Below are 19,970 nucleotides of genomic sequence, written 5' to 3' on the forward strand. Positions count from 1 at the left end.
AGCATTCCGGAGGCTGAGGCAGGAGGATCACCAGTTTGAGGACACCATGGGCTACAAAGTGTCCTAGGACAGCTTGGAGTAGAGTGAGAACCTGTCTCAGGAAGAAAAAGAAAAAGGCAGGTATGGTATCCCAGCACTCTGAGGGGCTAAAGCTGGAGGTTGTGCACAGCCTGGGCAATTTAGTGACATAGCAAGATGTATGACTCTGTCTCAGAACAAAATAATATAGTACCTGCCTGTAATCCCAGCACTTGGAGGGCTAAGGCAGGAGGATTGTTATGAGTTCAAGGTCTCAGCCTTAGCTTCACAAAGAGTCCAAGCCAGAATGAATTACAAAAGCAAGACTCTGTCTCTAAATAAATATTAATATTTTAAAGATAAAAAGAGGGTTGGAGATGCAGTTCAATGCAAAGTTGGGTTCAGTCCTCAGTACTGTGAAAAAGAAAAAAATCAGCCAGGCATGGTGGCAACATGCCCAGCATTGGGGAGGCTGAGGCAGAAGAACTGCCACATGTTCGAGGCCAGCCTGGGCTACACAGTGAGTTCAAGGCCAGCACTGCATAGTGACTGAAAAAAGAAAAAAAAACAAAAACCCTAAGTCACCTGTGTTCACCTCGGTGTGGCTCCCCTGATCGCCAGCACACCCAGAGTGCCACACCTCTGATTCTGCCTAACAAATGTGCCCATCCCTCCCCAGTGGGTCCTGAATCACTTTTCAGTGATGATGGGTCAAGAGTCTGCCTGGAGCGAAATGCACTCCCTGTCCTCTCGGGGGTGGCCCACAGACCCCTGTGTCACGCAGGTGACCAAGGTTCCTGCCGGCCTTACCCTGAGTGGTGAGCAGCGGCGCATCCCCCATGGTCTTCCACTCTGCTCCCTGTCTAGCAGGGTCCCACTCCCATGCAGCTGCGCCCCAGGGCCTCACTGCTCTATAGAATTGCTCAAGGCCCCAGTACTTCTCTCTGTGTGAAAACACCATGTTATGCTGGGGATTTAGCTCAGCGGCATAAGCACCTGCCTTGCAAGCAGGCAGTCGTGAGTTCGATCCCTGGTACCGATAAAAAGGAAAAAGACAAAAAAAAAAAAAAAAAAAAAAAAAAAGAAAACACCATGTTATTCAACAGTGAGATTTTAGAAAAAAAAAAAAAAAAAAAGAAAAGAAAAAAGAAAAGAAAACACCATGTTAGAAAATAAAACCCAGAGGATTCGAGAACACACGTGGGCTGTGGTCGTGCGTGTCCCTAGTGTCTCCATGTTGGGAACTTCGGATCGTCCCAGCACAGTAATGCTGGGGACTGGGCATCCTCTTCTCCACACATGAGGCTTCTAGCCCCCAGAATTGTGAGCCAAATGTAAACCTATTCTGTTCCATTCATGTATGGAACTGGGAGTTGAACCCTGTACATTTGAACAGAGCTACATCCCCAGGCCTTTGAGTTAATTATTTTTATTTTGAAACATGGTCATGCCAAGTGATTCAGGTTTTTTTTTTTTTTTAAAGCCAGTCAAATTTAGCAGTGGAGGGGTGGTATACCAACTTTAGTGACACTAATGTTAATAAGTTCTGATAAACCACTGCCATCGGACCAGCCCTTTTTCTTTTTTTTATCAGTACCAGGGATCGAACTCACGACTGCCTGCTTGTAAGCAGGCGCTTATGCCACTGAGCTAAATCCCCAGCCCCTCAAGTTGGTTTTGAAGTTGCAATCCTCGTGCCTCAGCCTCCTGAGTAGCTGAGGTTATAAGAATATACCACAGTTGGGAATTTAGATCAGTGGCTTAAGTGCTTCCCTGGTAAGCGCAAAAAAACACAAAACAAAACAAAACAAAATCCTCAACAGACCATACCACAACATCCTGCTAAGCCTCTTTTCACTTTAAATTACCCAGTCTCAGGATTCTGTCATAGCAACAGAAAATGAACTAAGATAGGAAAGGCTTCATTCTTTTGTGTGTGGACCTGGGGCCCAGCATGTGGGTGCTCTACCACTGAACGACACCCTCACCCCATATTACTTTTTCATTGTGAGACAAGGTCTTGCTAAATTGCCTAGAAGGACTCAAATTTTTGATCCTCCTGCTTCAGTCTCCCTGAGTGGTGGAATGGCAGGTGAATGAATATCCTTGTCTGGCTTGAATCCATTCCTTTTAAAATAACATAGCACTACTGCCTTTACCACAAGCCCTGCTCGCTGCGTGGGCCTGCCACAACATAGCAGGAAGCTCAAGGCAGACATGGGGTTGCAGGGGCCTTGTTTGTGGAAATTTCCTGAAAATGGTTGCTCGGGAACCAAACTCTGTCCATGTCCATCCTCGATGAAGTCACTGACTTACCCAATCCCAATTCTGCCTCCACAGAGCCACTGAATCCAGGCCCAGCGCTTGCCCTGCCACCCTGCCTGGTGAGCTCCTCCGGGGGTAAGGTGCTGAGCCTTCCTGGGGTTAGGGTGGTTTAGCGTGGGCTATGTGCTCCACTGTTGACCTCCATGTTAACTGAGGCAGGCTGTGCTTGCTGGCCCCTCGCGCCTAGGCCCATGCTGCTACCCATCCTGTTCTGTGGCTGGCACAGGAGTCCTTCCTTATCCGTGTCTCAGGCACTCATCTTTCTCTCCAGAGCTTGACAGTTTTTTCTCTCACACTACCCACATCATTCTGGGTCTCATTCGCTTCTGGGGGGTGGTGGAGACACTTTTTGCTTCTCAGCACCAATCACACCCTGGGATTTCCCTACTCATTTGCAGGCCTACTGCTGCTGACCTCAGCTGTCTGAGCTGGGTGAGGACATCACCTGCCTTGCTGCTTTTCTCAGGCAGGTGACTGCTCTGTCATGCACTTTCTAAAAAGCAGATAAAACCCTTCCTGAACACCGAGGGAGCCCATCCACAGTAAGGATGGCCTGACAAACATGGGTGGCTGAGACCCGCAGTGGGCGGTCACAAGAACTCACTTGTCTCTGGACAGAAGGGCCTTGTTCATGGAGTTTGTTGGTGGCACAGCTGGGGCATAGAGCCCTGGTCACCCTCCCTGAGGTCTGGGATTCAGAGCCACAGCCCACTCCCTTGTCCCTACATCAGACTCTCTGCAGTCTGTGTCCTGCTGGGGCCAGCACTGTTGAAACCGGGGATGTAGGTCTGTACCCCAGCCAGGTGGCCTGGTCCCACTGTGCCTCACTCTTGGGCCAGACATGTCTCTCCAGGCTGCTGCTGTGGCTACCCAAAGCCAAGGACACCCTCAATGCATGGTGACAATGTGTCACCCTCTTATCTTCAAGCTGAGATCAGATAGGGGAGTAGTTCCTCACACTTTGACTGGGTGCCCTTGATGCTTGGTGACCTTGGACCCATGCCTGGGCATAGATGTCCACAACCCTGATTGCTCCTGAGAGTGTCTGGAGGTGACAGAGATCCTTGGAAGCAACAGGAACAACTTGTGGCTAGAGGCCTGTACCTGGGGAAGAGGAGCTTTGGGCTTGGGGGTCTAGAGCCTTCTCAGCTGTCCAGGAGGTTGTGTGGGAACAGAGCAGGTAGTAGCCTGGGGCTGAGGATGGCTAAGGAAGCAGGTGCAGGTTCTGGGACCCAAGCGTGGAAGTATCTGGAACCCCAGACCACCTGGTGGCACTCAGCCTGCTGGAGCCAAGTGGGACTGGGGCAGCCTCCATCCAACTCCAAGGTAAGGTACCCCAGGGATTCTGAGACCTGCTCTGGGAACAGGTGGTATCCAGGCCATCCCTGGCCTGAAGGAAACTGTCCCCAGCCCAACTTTCCCTTTTCCTCCTGGGCCAGGCCATGGCTACTGTCCTGGATAAGGAGAAAGTCAGAGTATCTTTAGACCTGGCGAAGACAGCGGTCAACGCATCAGGTCATGGTTTGGAGAACACAAGATGCTCACATGGCCCTTTTACTGGACCCTGCAGGCCTGTATGTGAGAAGGGGGCTTCTGAGGCCTAGGGCTGGACCTATCCAGGGACATGGACAGAGCCTCCTCCACACCGGCCCCAGCAGACCTAACCTGCACCCTGCAGTCACCCTGGCTCACCAGGCAAAGTTCCAAAATGGCACCCAGACCTCCACTCCAGGGCCAGATTCGCAGTCAGCTTTAGGGACACACAAGCCAGACCTCTGCACTCAGCCCAGGGTTGCAGCGCCCCTCAGTGACAACTTGGGCAACATGCAGAGGGAGTAGTAGAGGGCGCCAAAGGTCTTCTCTAAGGGTGTACTGGGACGAGGCCCCACACATTGGCCAGGGCAGCTTCCCTCTTCAGAGCAGGTACATGAGCAGCCTGATGATGCCCCTCACTGCCTATGAGCTGGGTCCTCAGGCCACACCTTTCTTCCAGGCATGTCAGACTTGATAGATGCCCCACGGAACCAACCTGGGTTGGTTGGGCCCTCTGGTGCTAGCCTGGGCAGACCTCAGCAAGCGGGGAGGGGACAATCTCCTGGGCTCCCACAGCCTCTCACCTCCTGGAAATGACCCCCAGGGGCCTCAGCTTTTTCACCCCTTGCCCTTTGCCTCAGTTCTTAGAAGAGATGCAGCCTTGGAGGGTCCAGGACCCTACCCCAGGAGACAGATACTCTACTGCCAGGAGACAACTGTTTTAATGACATGACCTCAGAGCCTCCTTGTCTCATCTCTGAGTGTGATATTCATTCCAGGGCCCCAAGACATAGCCACCAGCACAGCAACCAGGCTCCACTGGCCTGGGACACAGTCAGAGCCCTGTGGGGTGGTGTCTGAGGTCAGTTCTCTTGTCCAGTCCACCCTTAGACCTCAACAGGGTCCTGTCCTGGAGCCCCTGCCCAAGCTGCCCTTGCCAAGCAGCACCCAGGGAAGGGAACAAATCTAGATGCAGGTCACCAGTCCAGCCAGCTCTGAGCTCCAGCCACTCCTGGGGTGTGGGGGGGAAGATGGGAAGGTGGATGGAAAGCCGGCAGCCTGGGGGTCAGCATCACAGTGCCAGGAGCACAGGAGACCTATGAACAAACCCATTCTGCTGGGGAGCTCTGTGGCTTGGGATGCGTAGCTGAGCGTCCAGAGTGGGCACAGGTTTGGCTGGCCCTGGTCCTTGGTGTGGATGGTATGTGAGCTGGGGGTCTGGCCAGGCCTGGGCCTGGAGGCAGGTGGCCGCCCCACTAGGCCCCTGAGTCCTTGGTATAAAACAGTACAGCTATAAAGATTCCACTCCATGTGGGGTGGGTGCTGCTTCTGCACACTCAGCCAGGTCTAGCTGTCCTCTGCCCTCCTCTGGCTCTTGGAATGAAACTTGTTCATGAGCTCCTCCAGCTCTGATCCGCTCTGCTGCTTCTAGGGAAGACAGATGGGGTCTCAGCCTGGGGCTGCATGTCAGCCCCCCAATGGGGTGCAGGGGAAGAGGTGTGTGGTCCTCACCTCTAGGATAGCCTTCTGCACTGTGAGCTGGCTGTACACGCGGACGCCGTCCTCCCCACACACCTTCTTCAGCTCCTCCTTGTTGAGTGAGAACAGCTGGGGCCCCGTCAGGATGCCCAAGTTCTCCACGACGCTGGGGGAGGGGAAGAGGAGGGTGGTGGGCGGGCAGCCTGGTACCCGCTCCCACCTGAGCCCACCTGCACGCATCCCAGCCCTCCTGCTACCCCTGCAGCCCCAAGCTGCTCACCGGCTGCTGAAGGCTTTGGCCTCCAGCCAGGCGCGGACCTCATCCGGGCCCGACTCGAAAGTGAGTGGCAGAGGCACGGGGTGGCTGCGCTCCATCCGGAAGGGCCGAGACTGCTGCACCTTGATGTGACTGATCCTCTTGGCCAGCTCGTCATTCACCTCGTCCATCTGGTGGATCAGCTCTGCGGCACATGCGCCCAACCCGCAGCACTCACCCCAGCCCTTCAGGGCTAGCCCTTCCTGAGGCCCCGCCTGCAGCACTCAGCCCCGCCCACAGTTCGACCCCGCCCCGCGCCCCCTACTGCTTAAACCAGTCCTTACCGTCCTTGTTCCCGGGGAAGGTCGGGGGCAGTTTGTGGGTCGGACTGGCGGGACCCCAGTATCTCTGACCGGCCTACTGGGAGCGAGCGAGGGGGAAATGCGAGTGAAATAGGGGCTGTTGGGTCCCTAGGCTCTGTCCTTCCCGCCGGATTAGGGCACCCAGGGCACCCACCTGCTCTGGGGGAGCGCCGACCTCTTCTGGCCGGGCCTCTGCCAGGATGTTGCAGGGCACATAGCCCGCCTGGCCGCTTCGGTTACGCAGCTTCCACCACTGCCGTCCGTCTTCCAGCACCTGGGGGCAATGCACCGTCAGACCTCCCCTCAGTCCTGGCACCCGGCCAGTTTTGGAGGGGAGCCTCTGGCCTAGCTGTAGATGTAGACGCTGCCCCCACCCCCAAAGCGGCCTGCTCCCTTTCTGTCCTTCGGCAGGTGGTCTGGATTTAGGTTCCACACAAATGCACTGCTACACAAATGCAGGCTCTTGGGTGGGGTGGGTGTGACAACCCCTGCGGGGCTGCACCGGAGGTCTTGTTGGCACCAAGTCTGTAGGCCACCACGCAGGCTCAGGTGGGGTCCCTTCAGCCTGTTGCATAGGGGGCTGAAGGGAGGCCTAGCTAGCGGACCCTGCGGACTCCGGTGCCGGGGATCCAGGACACAGGCCTGACCCCGTGTTCCAAGCCAGGACGCAGGACAACCCTAGCTCCCCTGGCAGCCTACCCTCACCTCTAGGACCTCGTCCTTCTGCACGGAGAGCTCATTGGCATTTCGGGCTGTGAAGTCGTAGAGAATCTTCACATACTTGGCCGTGGCTGGCATTGGCTGGTAGCCCCTGCGAGCACCGGAAAAGCTGAGGCCAGGCTGGGCTGGGGTCTCCTCGGAGCGGGGTAGCAGCTCCTCAGGCACCAGGCCACTGGCACTCTGCTGCCCAGTGAGGCACAGAGACTGTGCTGACAGCAGGAGGTGGGGCAGCAGAGGGGTGGTACAGAGCCTGAGTTTCCCACCCAGTGGCCACAAGGTGGCCACAAGGGTTTCAGCCTGGCCCGCAGGAGAGCTGGAACCAGGTAAGCGTCTGACAGGGGGCCGTGTCTCCCTGGCCACTGCCCAGGTGTGAAGGCAGTGCAGATGCATGGACGCTACCCTGAGCTCTAAGAATGTGGGTCCACCTCTCCTAACCATTGCGGTGGCTCTGGGCAGAGGCACTGCTGTGCATAGGTGGCTTCAGGGTGGAAGGGCCTTGGAAATGTGTGTATGTGGGCCCAGCGGCCTCAAGGGCAGGGGCAGGCTTGTGTGCAACCCAGGTCTCTGGCTCTTTCACTCCTGAAGCTGGACCCTAGGCTCAAGCAGTGACAGGCTTCTCAGGCAGACCAGGGGCCAGCAGAGAGATCACAGAGGAGGAGAGACACAGGGATACCCCATCCTGGGACAAACAGTGTAACTGGGGCTGGGGGCTTATGCTAACTCAGACCCTTGGTCTCTTTAAACCACTGCCACATCACTCCAGTGATCTGAGGCAGGAAAGTTCAGTCCCAGCCTGACCAATCTAGCAAATTTAATGAGAACATGTCTCAAAAAGGGGGAGGGGTGCTGGGGATACAACACAGTGCAAAAGACCTGACTTTTTTTTTTTTTTTGTCTTTTTCCTTTTTATCAGTACCGGGGATCGAACTCATGACTGCCTGCTTGCAAGGCAGGCGCTTATGCCGTTGAGCTAAATCCCCAGCCCCAAGACCCAACTTCTTTGCCCAGCACAAAAATAAATAAATAAATAACTTAAAAACATGAAAAAAAATAATCAGCCCTCACCAGCCCACAGAGACAGTGGTGCTCCATGCAGTTTCTTTTCTTTTCTTTTTTTTTTTTTTTTTTTTTGTCTTTTTCATTTTTATCGGTACCAGGGATCGAACTCACGACTGCCTGCTTGCAAGGCAGGTGCTTATGCCACTGAGCTAAATCCCCAGCCCCCTCCATGCAGTTTCTAAGCTTTGACTTCTCCTTACATGTGGAAGGATGAAGAGACCCAGTGTTCAAGGTTAGTGAATTCATGGGTGATTTTAAAAACTTTACCTTTAACTGTTACCAAAATCATATGAAAACTGGGTTCTAATCTGGAAAAGCAGTGTTTTGAGTCACCACAATAAGCTTATTTGCCACCACCTGTGGCAGCGTATGCCCGTGTGTCCTGTTGGGGACTCACCTGTGAGCGTGGGGGGAGCTGGCTGTCGGCAGGGCGTCCCCTGGAGCTGTGGCCTCACCCAGGACATGTTTGGGTGAGCTTCGTGCAGACAGTCGGTGCCCCGGGATTGGCTGTGGGGAAAGTGGTGCCCTGGGTTGATGTGGGGTGGTGATCAGGCAAGAAAGGCAGTGATGGGCAGGGTCCTGGGCTAGCGAAATGTCCACACCCAGGTCAGGGAACCAGATGCCCAGTTCAGGGTGGCAGGTGTGCATCTGGGAGAGACCTGACCTGGTCTTCTGGCGCGGCTGCTGGACCCTCCACCTCCCAGGGTGCCTCCTGCAGCACGTCCAGGGGTGGCTCCCAGCCGCTGTGGAACCTGGGCACGTAGGGGGGCACCTGCGGCTCCTGTGGCCACTCGGAGCTGGGTGGACAGTCTTGGATCAGCCTTGACCCATGGAGCTGGCCCACCCAGTACACCCAACCTGCCCCACCGCCTCTATACCGGGGCCGCGCCCAGGTCTCTCCCAGCGACTCCCACAGCGACATCTCCTTGGGGACCAGATGGCCACGCAGGAAGCCCACAGCGTCGCGGGAGAGCAGGGGACTGGACACGGAGCGCGCGAGGTCCGGGCCTCCGCAGGTGTTGACGATCTGGGGCACAGCGTGGATCAGACTGGCGTGCCCACCGGGCAGGGCCTGTGGCCCACACACTCGCACACCCGCGGCTCGGCAGGTGAGCGCTGGGCAGGGACCTCGACCAGGTGAGTAGGCCTAGGCGGCCACTCAGAGACACGCTGACTTCCCCACCCGCCCAGGCCCTGCCCGCCAGCCCCTCGGCCCCGCCCCCCAGCACCAGGTCTAGCGGTCCGAAGAGGAAGTGCACCAGCTCCGCGGCGCTGGGGTTCTGGATGTGCTTCTGCAGCTTCGCCTGCGGGACAAGGCGTGGCATGGTGAGTGCATGGACCGCTGGGGACATAGGAACCCTTCACCCTCCCGCCGCGCAGGGGCGCAGGGCGAGGGCGCACTCACGAGCAGGTTGATGGCCAGCTTGATTTTCTGGAAGCAGTCGACAAACTCCGCCTCGGAGGGGGGCCGCGCCCGCAGCGTGAGGACGCCCTCTGCGGGTGGTGGGTGGTGGGCGTGAGCTGGGCTTTACCCCCGGCGCCGCCCCCAGCCCGGCCAGTGCAGCGCACCTGCCGGCCCCTTCTTGCCCTTCTTCTTGCCCTTCTTCCGCTGGTTCAACTGCTTGAACGCCTCTGCCGCCTTCTGTAGTCGGGCCACGAACCACTCGATGTCGTCCAGGGCGCAGTTGAGGATTTGCTGGGGTCAGAGACGGGGTTAGCCACGGGGCTGGGACAGGGAGAGCCCTGGGAGGCCCGGGCGGACACCCACCCACCCACCGTCTCCTTCTCTATCCTCTGGGCCAGCACTGCCCGCGGCTCCTCATCCTGGGATTCCCGGCGATGACGGTGGTAGCCTGGTGGGGCACAGACCAGCTGCAAAGGGGCCTCCGGATCCAAGAGTCGCCCCCCACCCAGCCCTAGGCCTACCTGGGTCCTGGAGCGGGGCTGGAGGGCCCACGCGGTTCTTGGCGTGAGGGGAGTCCCCTGCCTGGCGTTGGAAGGGAATGGGGGTCGGGCCCTGGGGAAGGGGCAGGATGGACTGCCGCTGCCGGATCTTCTCCTGGTGTCCTCTAGAGGGACAAGGGGCCCGCTCAGCCCAGCCATCACTCCCAGAGGGGTGTCCCCCCTTGCCCCCCCCCCACTCCTGCACTCCACCCGGCAAAACCCTGGCCTCCCTTGGCCCACAGCCCTACTTCAGAGTCTGTGGCCGCATCTTCTTCCCCAGCCGGCAGTCAGCCAGCGCGCTCTCCACGTCCTCTTGCACCAGCTCTGCCTGGGGGCACAGGGGGATCAGGCTGGCCCAGCGTCACCATGCAGCCCCCGGGGGCGTGCTGCCTCACCTCCACTTCGTCGCAGTGGAAGAAGTGGATGTCAGGTTTGTTCTGCTCCGAGTCCTGGCACACTAGGAGCAGCACCGAGGGGTAGCGCAGCTGGTTGAGCACCGTCTGGCTGTGCTGCACCGTGGGCAGGGGAAAGTTCTCCAGCTCCTCCTGTGGACAGGTGCCAGGGTCAGCACAGCCCTGGGCATGGGCTGGATGGCGGCCCCACACACAGTGCATACAGCCAGGGCTAAGAAAGGGATTGGTGCCTGGCCACGGAACTCTGTGTGGGTACAGCATGTGGCATGTGGTCCTCGGACACAGACACACATCACCCACAGGCACAGAAAAGGGGCAGGTGAGGCCCAGCTGTGGCCTAGGGATACTGACAAAGACAGTGCCAGGCCTAGTCACAGCTTCAGAAACACCCAGGGCACAGGCAGGTGCTGGCTACTGCTGTGACATACTCTCTGCACCTTCTCATCCTCTCACTGCCTGGACCCTGTCATCTCCCACCAACTGGAATGGCAGGCAATGCCTGGCTCACAGGGGCCCTGGCACACGTGGAGCCCAGGGCACAGCAGCCCAGCCTCCAGCTGCCCTTACCTGTGTCTCGATGTCCAGCAGCCGCACTGACTGGTCGCTGACCTGCAGCAGCATCTCCTGGGCCCAAACCTTCTCCTTAGAGCTCAGCTGCACCAGCTTCCGGATGGCATCATCCACAGAGGTGATGGCCTCGCTCTTGTCCATGATGAATGTGGCCAGGTGCTGGGGGAGGACAGGTGGTCACCGCTGGGCACAGCCCTCCTGTGTTACCAGAACCAAAGGGAGGCAGCCTGGAGCCCCAGCCAGCTATGAAGAACCCTGAGGAGCCATGGCCATGAAGGGTTAGGGTTAGGGTCTTCAGGTGTGTGTGTGGGGAGGTCTATTCTGCCTTGGTGGATTTTTTTTGGAGATTGTGATTGTGCAGTGATAAAACCTTTAAGCTGGCCATGGTGGCACATGCCTGTAATCCCAGCACTTGGGAGGCTGAAGCGGGAGGATCAATGTGAGTTCAAGACCAGCCTGGGCTACACAGTGAATTCAAGGCCAGTCTAGACTACATAGCAAGACCCTGTCTCAAAAAATCAAAAAACCAAAAACCCAAAAACCCTCAAAAAACTTCAGACTGGCCAGGCATGGTGGCTCATGTTTGTAATACCAGCACTCCGGAGGCTGAGGCAGGTGGATCATTGAGAGTTCAAGGCCTGCCTGGGCTACGAAGTGAGCTCAAGGCCAGCCTAAACTGCCTAGTGAAACTGTCCCCAAAAGACAAAAACAAAACAAAACAACTGCAGACTGCTTTATAGCTTTATACCTTGAGCCTGTTTCTCCTCAACCCCTGACACTGGACTCCAGGAATGGCAGGGGCCCCTCACCCCAGCTTTGCCTTTGCTGCTCCTAGCTACTCTTCTCCCTCATGGGAGTCACCTGGCCTGGCTTTCTTTGTTTTCATTTCTCTGACCCCACATCAAGTTGTCTGTACTCCTGCGTCTAGCACCAGTTCTGGCTGCTAGGATTGAGGTGTTTCCTCTGACCCAGGACAGTGCTGGCCTGGGACAGGCCCTCAGGGATGTGCTCAGAATCACAGCACCCTTGGGGACTGCTGCTGGCTGGACCTGTGTGTCTCCCCTCTGAGCCTGGCTCTGGTGCCCTCCTGGCCAAGCTCCCCTCTACCCCCTCAGAGTGAGGCCCTCCTCCCTCCTGGGCATTAGGACTCAGTAAATAGTGCTGGGCAGCTGGACAAACATTAACCAAGAAGCACAAAGCCATAAAGTCACTAGAAGCAAATACAGGATGATTTTCAGTCATCTCAAGTCTCTTTTCATAGGGCCCTTTCCTCAGCAAAGAAGGAAGTCCAGATGCTCAAACCGACAAATTTAACTTGAAATAAAAATGTCTCATTGAGAATGTAGCTCAGTAGAGGAATCCTTTCTTCTCTAGCATGCACAGGGCTCTGGGTTTGATTAAAAAAAAAATTCTGCCTGAAAAAAAAAAAAAACATAAAAAGTGGCAAAAAAACATATGCAGTAGCTATGATGAAGGGCTGATTTTTTTCTTTTTTCTCTTGGTACCAGGGATCAAACTCATGACCTCATGCTTACCAGGCAAGCACTTAAGCCACTGAGCTAAATCCCAGGCCCCTAGTTTTCTTTATGTAGGAAAAGAGCAAGTATGTATCACCTTTAACTTTGTTAAAAGTTGAAAGTGTTTTTGGTTTTTTTTAGGGCTGGGGACATAGCTCAGAAGCATAAGTGCTTATGCTTAAGTGCATACCTGCCAAGCACACGGTCCTGAGTTTGATTCCCAGTACAAAAAAAACCTTAAAAGTTTTATTTTATTTATTTTTATAAATAAAGGCTAGTCTTGAACTATCTAGCTGAGACTGGCCTCAAACTCACGGCAATCCTCCTGCCTCAGCCTCTTGAGTGCTAGGATTACAGGTGTGTGCCACCACACTTGGCTAAAAGTTCTCTGTTTTTACAAGTCATAGTTAAGGATGTTGAGCCAGGCAAGGTGGTGTATAAATGCAATCACTGCTACTTGGAAGGCTGAGGCAGAAGGACAGAAAGACTGAGGCCAGTCTGGGCGATCTTGTTAGACTCTGTCTCAAAAGAGGAAGAGCCATGGCGCAGCTCAGGGGCAAAGCACTGAGACCCTGGGTTTGCTGCCCAGCACTGGAGGGAGAAAAACAAACAACAAAAGTGAGAAGAACATGATAAACAAAGCCAAAGGCAAGTAGAAGGAAGGAGTTACAAGCAAAAAAAGGCCACAAACTAGTAAAAAGAAAATCAATACAGAAAATCCAAGCTCAGAATTCATTCTGATAAATTAATAAAATTGGTAAACTTCTAGTAAGAAAATATTAAGAAAAATACTAGGGAAAACACATTCTCCAGAACCAAAAAGAAAGATAGAGCAACCCTAGAGATCGATCTTAGAGGCACACAAATGAATTAATGAACAGAAACTTCCCAGTATGCAGAAGGTCTCACTGATGAATCCTGGCAAATATGGGAGGAAAAAATAACATATTTCAAAAACTTTCTGTGGGTAACCAATAACAAATGCTAGTGGGGCTGTGGGAAAAGGAACCCTTCTCTACTGTTGGTGGGAGTCCAGACTGGGTACAACCACTGTGGAAATCAGTATAGAGATTCCTCAAAAGGCTAGGACAACATGTCCCCTTTGACCCAGCTATTCCCCTTCTTGGTATCTTCCTGAAAAAATTAAAAGCATCATAGCACAGTGATATATGCATACCCACACATTATTAGCAGCACAATTTGTAATAGCTAAATCTTGGAAACAGCCCAAATGCCCATTAATCAAGTAATAGATGAAGAAAATGTAAGATTTTTTATACAATGGAGTACTTCTCAGCCATAAAGAAGGATAAACTTGAAAGATTTCTAGCTAAATGGATGCACCTTAAGACCATACTTTTTTTTGTTTTTGGCACCAGGGGTTGGATTCACAACTTTGCACTTAACAGATAAGCACTTGAGCCACTGAGCTAAATCGCCAGCCCACTGAGACCACACTCTTAAGTGAAATAAATGGAACACACATATATAAATACCATATTGTTTCTGTGGTATAAGAAACCAGAAGTGTAAATAAGGACCAAAATGTATAGTAGATATTGGGAAATGGGAAGAAAATGTTCAAATGAGAAAGGGGAACTAGGCAGGGGGAGGAGAGAAGAAAAGAAAGGAAAAAAAGAGACCAGAGAGGCTGGGAATTTAATTCAGCGGCATAAGCACCTACCTGCAAGTGTGAGGTTGTAAGTTTTATCCCTGGTACCAGGAAAAAATGGAAATAAAGTTTTTTTAAATAAAGAGGATACTGGGGAAAAGAAGAAGCAAGATATATCATGTACAAATTCTCTCTGAGGATTGGGGTGGAGATGGCTGCAACCACACAGGGGTTTTGAAGGAGCCTGGGGTGATGGAACTGCTCTCTGCCCTGGTCACCATGGTAACAGAATCACCCACATCAGTTTGCTGTAGGAAAAGTTGTTTTGTTTTGTTTTGAGACAGGGTCTCACTTTGTAGGCCAGGCAAGCCTTGAACTCACTGTGCACTGTGGCCTCTAACTTGAGGCAGTCCTCCTGCCTCAGCTTCCTGAGTCCTGGAATTACACATGTGTGCCACCACACCTGGTTTGTGTGAAAAGTTAGAAGAAAGTAAAGAGAAATAAACAGGGACTTCCTGGCACCCACCCCCATTGTCAGAATGGGTCCTTCACCCTCAGGTAAACCCCACCTATTCCCTCACCCTTGCTGGCCCCTGGATAAGTGTGAAAGGCACCTGGAATAGCTGAGCTAAGCTGGGCCAGCTTGGACCAAAGTCCAGGAGCCAGGCAGGAAGGTCCCAGTAGCTACTCAACAAGGAGAGCAAAGTCCCATCCTCTTGGGAGAACAGGGCAGAGCTGCCAAGAAGGAAGAGTCAAATCTGCCCTGTCCACACCTCTGTCCTGCCCAGGGCACCATGCCTGCAGTAGGCAGGGCCTTGATCACCCCAATACCCTGTCCTCCAGAGATGCTTGTGGATTCCTGAGGGCCCTGTGGACCCTCAACCCAGACAGGGTGCTGAGGCCAGAGAGCATCTTTAGGTGCACAGCCCAGCCAGGCACAGGGCGACCTGCAGGCAGGGCAGGCAGAGCAGCACAGCCTCACTCTGCCGCCCGCAGGCATGGCCCTGCTACTTCCAGGTAGAGAAACGCTACAGAAGAGCGGATCTCCCAAGTTCTGAGTTACAAGGGGCCCAGCTGGAGGCCTCCTGAGCTGGCAGCTGGTCCACAGGGTGCGGGATACCAGTCTGGGCTCAGCCAGGGAGCTCTTAATAAAGGGCCCCTTTGTTCCAGCGTCTCCTCCTAACACAAGTCCCTGCTCAGGGGTCAATGACAGCTTCCTTTCCACCCACTTTTCCTGTCCAGCCCCCAGGGTGTCTGCTCAGCACACACTGAGTGGTGCTGGACACCAACATCCCAGGGTGGGCTCTCCGTGGCCCCACCATGAACTCTGAGGGACTGGAGGGGTTGTCTCCCCATTGTGCTGAGCCCAGGACCATGGGGATGTCCCCCAGCTGTGACACTGTTTCCTGGGCTGGGGCCTCACCTGGACGTGGTACTGGGAGATCTCGTGCATGATGACATTGGAGTTGGAGTACTTCTTCCTCTGCTCTGGACGGGAGAAGGCATCTCTCACCCCATAGCAGATTGAAGCCCCTGGTACAGGGGCCACAGGAGGGTGCAGTGGGGCGAGGGTCCCTGCTGGTCGGCAGGAAGAAAGAAGGAACCCCCAGTGCGCAGTACCAGAGGGGCCCCAGGGCAGGGTGGCGCAAAGCCCTGCGCTACTCAGAGCCATGAAGGGCAGCAGTGACCAGAATGTATGCTGGAGAAGTGGGAGGCTCATCCGTGCTCCACAGAGGATACCCCATCTTGCTGAGGTGGGGGAAGCTTAGCCAGGACTCCCACGGAGAGCTAAACTCTGCCCCTCCTCTACTGAAGGGCACAAATGGGGGTGGGGAGGGGTGGTGGGCCAGAGCTAGAGGCAAGGCCTAAGGTGGTGTGGTTGGGCCAGGGGCGATCTTGGGGCATAGCCTGGGCACAGTGGGGCGTGGTGTGGTAGGGGCATGGCCCGGGTAGTGGCCTCTTTGGAGTGGACACCTGGCAACTGGGTCCTGCCTGAACCCCCTCCATCTATCGTGTTGCAGGGGAATCAATACTGATGCTCCCTGAATTATTCGTAAAGGCCTCTCCCCTTACGTCTGGGGGGAGGGGTGCTCATTGGCCACACCTTTGGGGATGCACCTCAGAAGCCATCAGTGGCTTAGGTCCAAAGGGCTCCTCAAAGTCCCAGGGCTGCCAGGCTGGGGCTCCCCTGGGGTCAGGATCCGGGAACAGCCCCCGACTGCCTCCCACATCCAGGCCATCCTTAAACCTCACTCACCAAACAGGTCCTTGGCGCTCATCCTGGCCATACCATCAGACCGGCCCAGGCTGCCGCTGTGGGGAGTGGCAGGTGAGGGCAGTGCCAACACTCCTCCCTCCCTGGCACTGGGGTGTGGGGGCTTACTTGGTGGAACCTGGGCAGCAGCTCATGGGTCCTAGCTGACTCATGGTGTCCTTGGTGCTGGTCAGAGAGGGCAAAACTCAGTGGGGCCCCCGTTGGGCCCAGTGTCTGGCCCACACCTGAGAAGACATAGACAGGCAGTAGACCTGGCTGGAAGCCTCCTCCTAGCCTGGGTGGCCAGGCTACAGACACTGGAACTCAGCCGCCTCACCAGATTCCTGGGATCCTTGGGAGCACAGCCCCTACCCCAGGCCCCAGCTGTGGCCACAAGCCCCACCTTGCTCTGGACCCTCCTGAAGGGCTCTGGGTATGGGTCTGGGGAACCTTGAGGTGGATGGGAACCAGTAGGGGAGGAGGAAAAGGGGAGGCTACGGGGGTGTGCAAAGCCCAGAAGGAAACCCAGCTGCTGGCCCCACATCCAGGTCTCTATCAGGACCCTGCATGCTCCTGTGGACCTACAGCCCCTGGCCCCAGGTTGGCCCTGGTTCCCTCTGGACCACGCAGCAGGGCATCTTGAGGTCCTGAGTTCTCAGAAGCTGGTCTAGGATGTGCAGGTGAGGGGAAGGTGAAGAGGTCAAGGACAAGGAGGGTGTGGGGTTGAGGTTCGCAGAGGTAACTGGTGCCTCCCCAGGCAAACCCAGGATAGCCACTCTCTGGGGCCAAATTTCCAGCCCTGACCTCTTGCCAGCTGCATTTTGGGGAAACTGAGGCCTAGCTGTGAAAATGAACAAGTTTCTCTCTCTCTCTCTCTCTCTCTCTCTCTCTCTCTCTGTAGGGTCTGCCTGTATTGTTCAGGCTGGCCTTGAAATTCTCAGTGATCCTCCTGCCTCTGCCTCCTGAATGCTGGGATTACAAGCCTGTACCACCACACCTGGCTAAATGAGCAGGTTTCTGATCTGGGTTGCACCCTGGGGCCTTCCCTTGGGTGTAAGCAGAGCTGATGGCCTGGATTAGCCTGACATGGTATGGGTCTGTGCCCTCTGGGGACTTCCAGACTGGCTGCCCTGTGTCCTTCCCGGGCTCTTCATAGCTATCCCCAGGGTCCAAAAATGTCACCCTTGAGGATGTCCCCCCTGCCTCATTTGGGTGTGCAGAGTGCTGGGTGGAGGGGCAGGCTGGAGTCCCCTGGACTTTCTGGTCTGACCAGGTTAGGGGGTGTTCCTAGGAGGTGTGGGGTCCACCAGCCTTGGCCACAGCCCTGGTCCGGCTGAGGTGCACACCTTCCACAAGCCACAAGGGCCCTGGCTTGCCAGAGGAGGCCTGGCCAGAGTCCTCTGTCCACCCATGCATGGAGAATGTCCGGAATGCTTGTGAGCTCAATGGGTGAGTCTGAGTGTTTGCTTAATGGGATTCCTGACAGGCTAGACCAAAGGTTTGGCACGTGGAGCCAGGCACACACACCTGGGCAACACAAACTCTAGCCGCCCAGGGCCTCCAGGCACAGTGTGCACAGGCTGGGACACGCAGCCCTCTGAGGGACGTCTAGGCAGGGACATTGTATCTGGGCAAAGGGAGGGGAGAGAAGGGTTAGCCTTGTGAGCCAATGGGGTGGAGAGGGGTTCCCCAGCGCTGGCCCCAAGACTCTGGGGCCCAGGCTGCACTTTGGTTTTACTGCACCGAAAGTCCAGTGTCTGAAGGGAAGGTCCAGCCTGCTAGGTGCAGGGGGGGTGGGGGTGGAGCAGTGGTTGGGCAGGGGAGGGGTAAGAGGCTCCAGCAGGCCAGCAAGGAAGGAGGAACTGGCTCCAAGTTCAAATTCCAGGCTATACACCAGGTGACCTTGGGGTGGGGTCGGCTTAGTCACCGGGCTCCTGGCTGCCCTCATGGGAGCCAGGTGGGGCACTCTGGAATGGGGGAGTCCCTGGGTCCCTGGATGCCACCCTGTCTGGAAACTACGGTCTGGGGAACACCCTGTACCCTTAAGAGGGAGGGACAGAGGGAGGGATGACTCTGGGGAGTCAGAGGCAGGCAAAGAAGACCAGGAATATAGGGCTAGGTGGGAGCACGGGCCCAAGGACCTGGAATAGCGGGTCCAGGAACAGCCCAGCTTGGAGAGAAGCTGCAGAGGACCAGGGCCCCAGAGGGGCCCAGAGGATTCTGCCTCCCAGCATGGCGAACCAGGGCTGTACCGAGGGTTAGGGGACAGGATTAGGGTCACCGGTACTCTTCTCCTGCCACTGGGGTTGTTGCATGCAATCGAGCAGCCCAGTCTGGCCCAGGAACCAGGAACCAGAGGGCCACAGGTTGGACACCCTTAGGCCCCGGCCAGCTCATTCTCTTAGAGAGGCCTAGCAGGGCTCCTTGGACCACATTCTGGGTTCCTCTCCCTTGAAACTCCACACCCCAACTCTGACCCAGAGCCTGATCCAGCTGACGTTTGCCAGCCCTGGGTTGTCTTCTGGCCTGGACGCTAGGGAAGGTCTCCTGGCCGACGGCCCCCAGGCCAGGCCCTAGAGGAGACCCTGGGCCCACAGGAGAGGAGAGGACCCTTCCCACGGCATGCGAGGAGCCCCATGGTCCTCGGGGCCAGGAGGGGACCGCGGTGGGGCATGTGACTCATCCGCCACTGCTTAACAATATCGCAGCACACAGTCCTACCCGAGAGTACTGGCGGCCGCCGCGACGGTCGTGGGGCACAGGGCCAGGGAGGCCACGGCCTGCGCCACTCCTGTGCGGCACCCAGCCCCTCTAACCCCATCTCTGCTGAGCCCGCACCCAGAGCTCCGCATCCCCGCGCCCGAGGAAACAGGCTGCGGCGCTCACCTGCTTCGCCGTCCGGGACGCCGCGTCCGTCCGTCTGCAAGTCTGTGCGCGCCAGGCCGCCACAGGCTCACTGGCTCTCCACGTTTGCTCGGGCAGGACCTGGCAGCCGAGCTGCCAGGCAGGGCGGGCGTGGACTAGGAACCTGAGCGACAGGTTACGGAGTCACCGGCCTGGGCGCCAGCGGGGGCGGGGTGCGGGACGCCCCGCCCCGCCCCACCCCACCCTACCCGGACTGCGGGTCCCACTGCCCCGCCCTTGCCACCACGGCAGGGCTAGCCGCAGGGTCCTGGACCCCTCCCGAGGGGGCTTCTGTCCTGGGGCGTGACAGTGCGAGCTTGCCAGTGACCACGGCCTCAGATGGCCCGGGGGCCTCTCTGGGGTCAGGAGAACGCAGCTGGAACCATGCTGCCGAGTCAACCGGCGGGTGGGATGGGGTCCCACCTGCACACTCCAGGATCTCCCAAGACCCTCTGCTCCCACTGCACTCCGGGGTGTCTGTTGAGGACCTTTGTATGCCCTGCTGCCGTTTTTGGCTCTATCCTCCTTGCTCCTTCAGAAAGGGCCAGCCTGGGGCACCTGGACCCGAGGAAGGTTGTGGTGGGCTAGAGGGCAACTCTGGCCAGGCTGTGCCGGGATGATCACCAGACAGAGCCTAGGCAGGTTGTCTGTTGTGAGAGAAGATGTGTGCTGTCAGGAGGGCAGGTGCTGGCTCTGCACTGGACACACAGCACTTCCTGGGTGCCCTTTCCAGCCTGAACCTGGTGCAGGGGTGCACTTGGTGAGATGGCAGGAAGTGGCTTTTGTCCTCCAGGCACAAACCTGCCCCAGCCAGCTGGCTTCCTGGTTCACAGCCCTGATAGCTGATCTCACAGAACCTGCTCCATAAGTGACCCTACCTTGGCCCAGCACCAGGGGTCACCCACTGCCCTCTCTGCCTGGGCAGAGCTGGTAACAGGCAGTCTTAGAAACAGCTGGGTGGAGCCCCTACTCCAAGACAGTTACTCATCCTGTGCTGGTGCTGT

General features: G+C 56.3%; 1 protein-coding gene across 6 annotated transcripts; it reads right to left on the reverse strand.

The window, feature by feature from the left end:
* Positions 1-4,579: 4,579 nt before the first annotated feature.
* On the reverse strand, positions 4,580-19,105 carry Eps8l2 (EPS8 signaling adaptor L2). 6 transcript variants are annotated; one of them, XM_003461311.5, is made up of 21 exons: positions 18,949-19,103; positions 16,192-16,307; positions 16,066-16,121; positions 15,232-15,296; positions 10,677-10,838; positions 10,092-10,241; positions 9,945-10,024; positions 9,679-9,821; positions 9,529-9,605; positions 9,322-9,448; positions 9,158-9,246; positions 8,982-9,056; positions 8,631-8,779; positions 8,417-8,549; positions 8,150-8,259; positions 6,679-6,784; positions 6,128-6,247; positions 5,956-6,028; positions 5,636-5,816; positions 5,389-5,521; positions 4,580-5,304 (listed from the first exon to the last, which is right to left on the reverse strand). In XM_003461311.5, the coding sequence occupies exons 2-21, from the start codon at positions 16,233-16,235 to the stop codon at positions 5,224-5,226; spliced, it is 2,154 nt and encodes a 717-aa protein (XP_003461359.1). In that variant the 5' UTR covers positions 16,236-16,307; positions 18,949-19,103; the 3' UTR covers positions 4,580-5,223. The 6 variants fall into 6 exon arrangements, 5 of the variants coding, with proteins under 5 accessions (XP_003461359.1, XP_063108043.1, XP_063108044.1 ...); XM_063251973.1 differs by having other exon boundaries at positions 15,232-15,341; XM_063251974.1 differs by having other exon boundaries at positions 15,232-15,341; positions 16,192-16,248; positions 18,949-19,089.
* Between the last annotated feature and the right edge of the window lie 865 nt (positions 19,106-19,970).

Source organism: Cavia porcellus, unplaced genomic scaffold, assembly GCF_034190915.1.
Source record: "Cavia porcellus strain 051 isolate PalLab524CR breed Dunkin Hartley unplaced genomic scaffold, mCavPor4.1 scaffold_6, whole genome shotgun sequence".
NCBI lineage: Eukaryota > Metazoa > Chordata > Mammalia > Rodentia > Caviidae > Cavia > Cavia porcellus.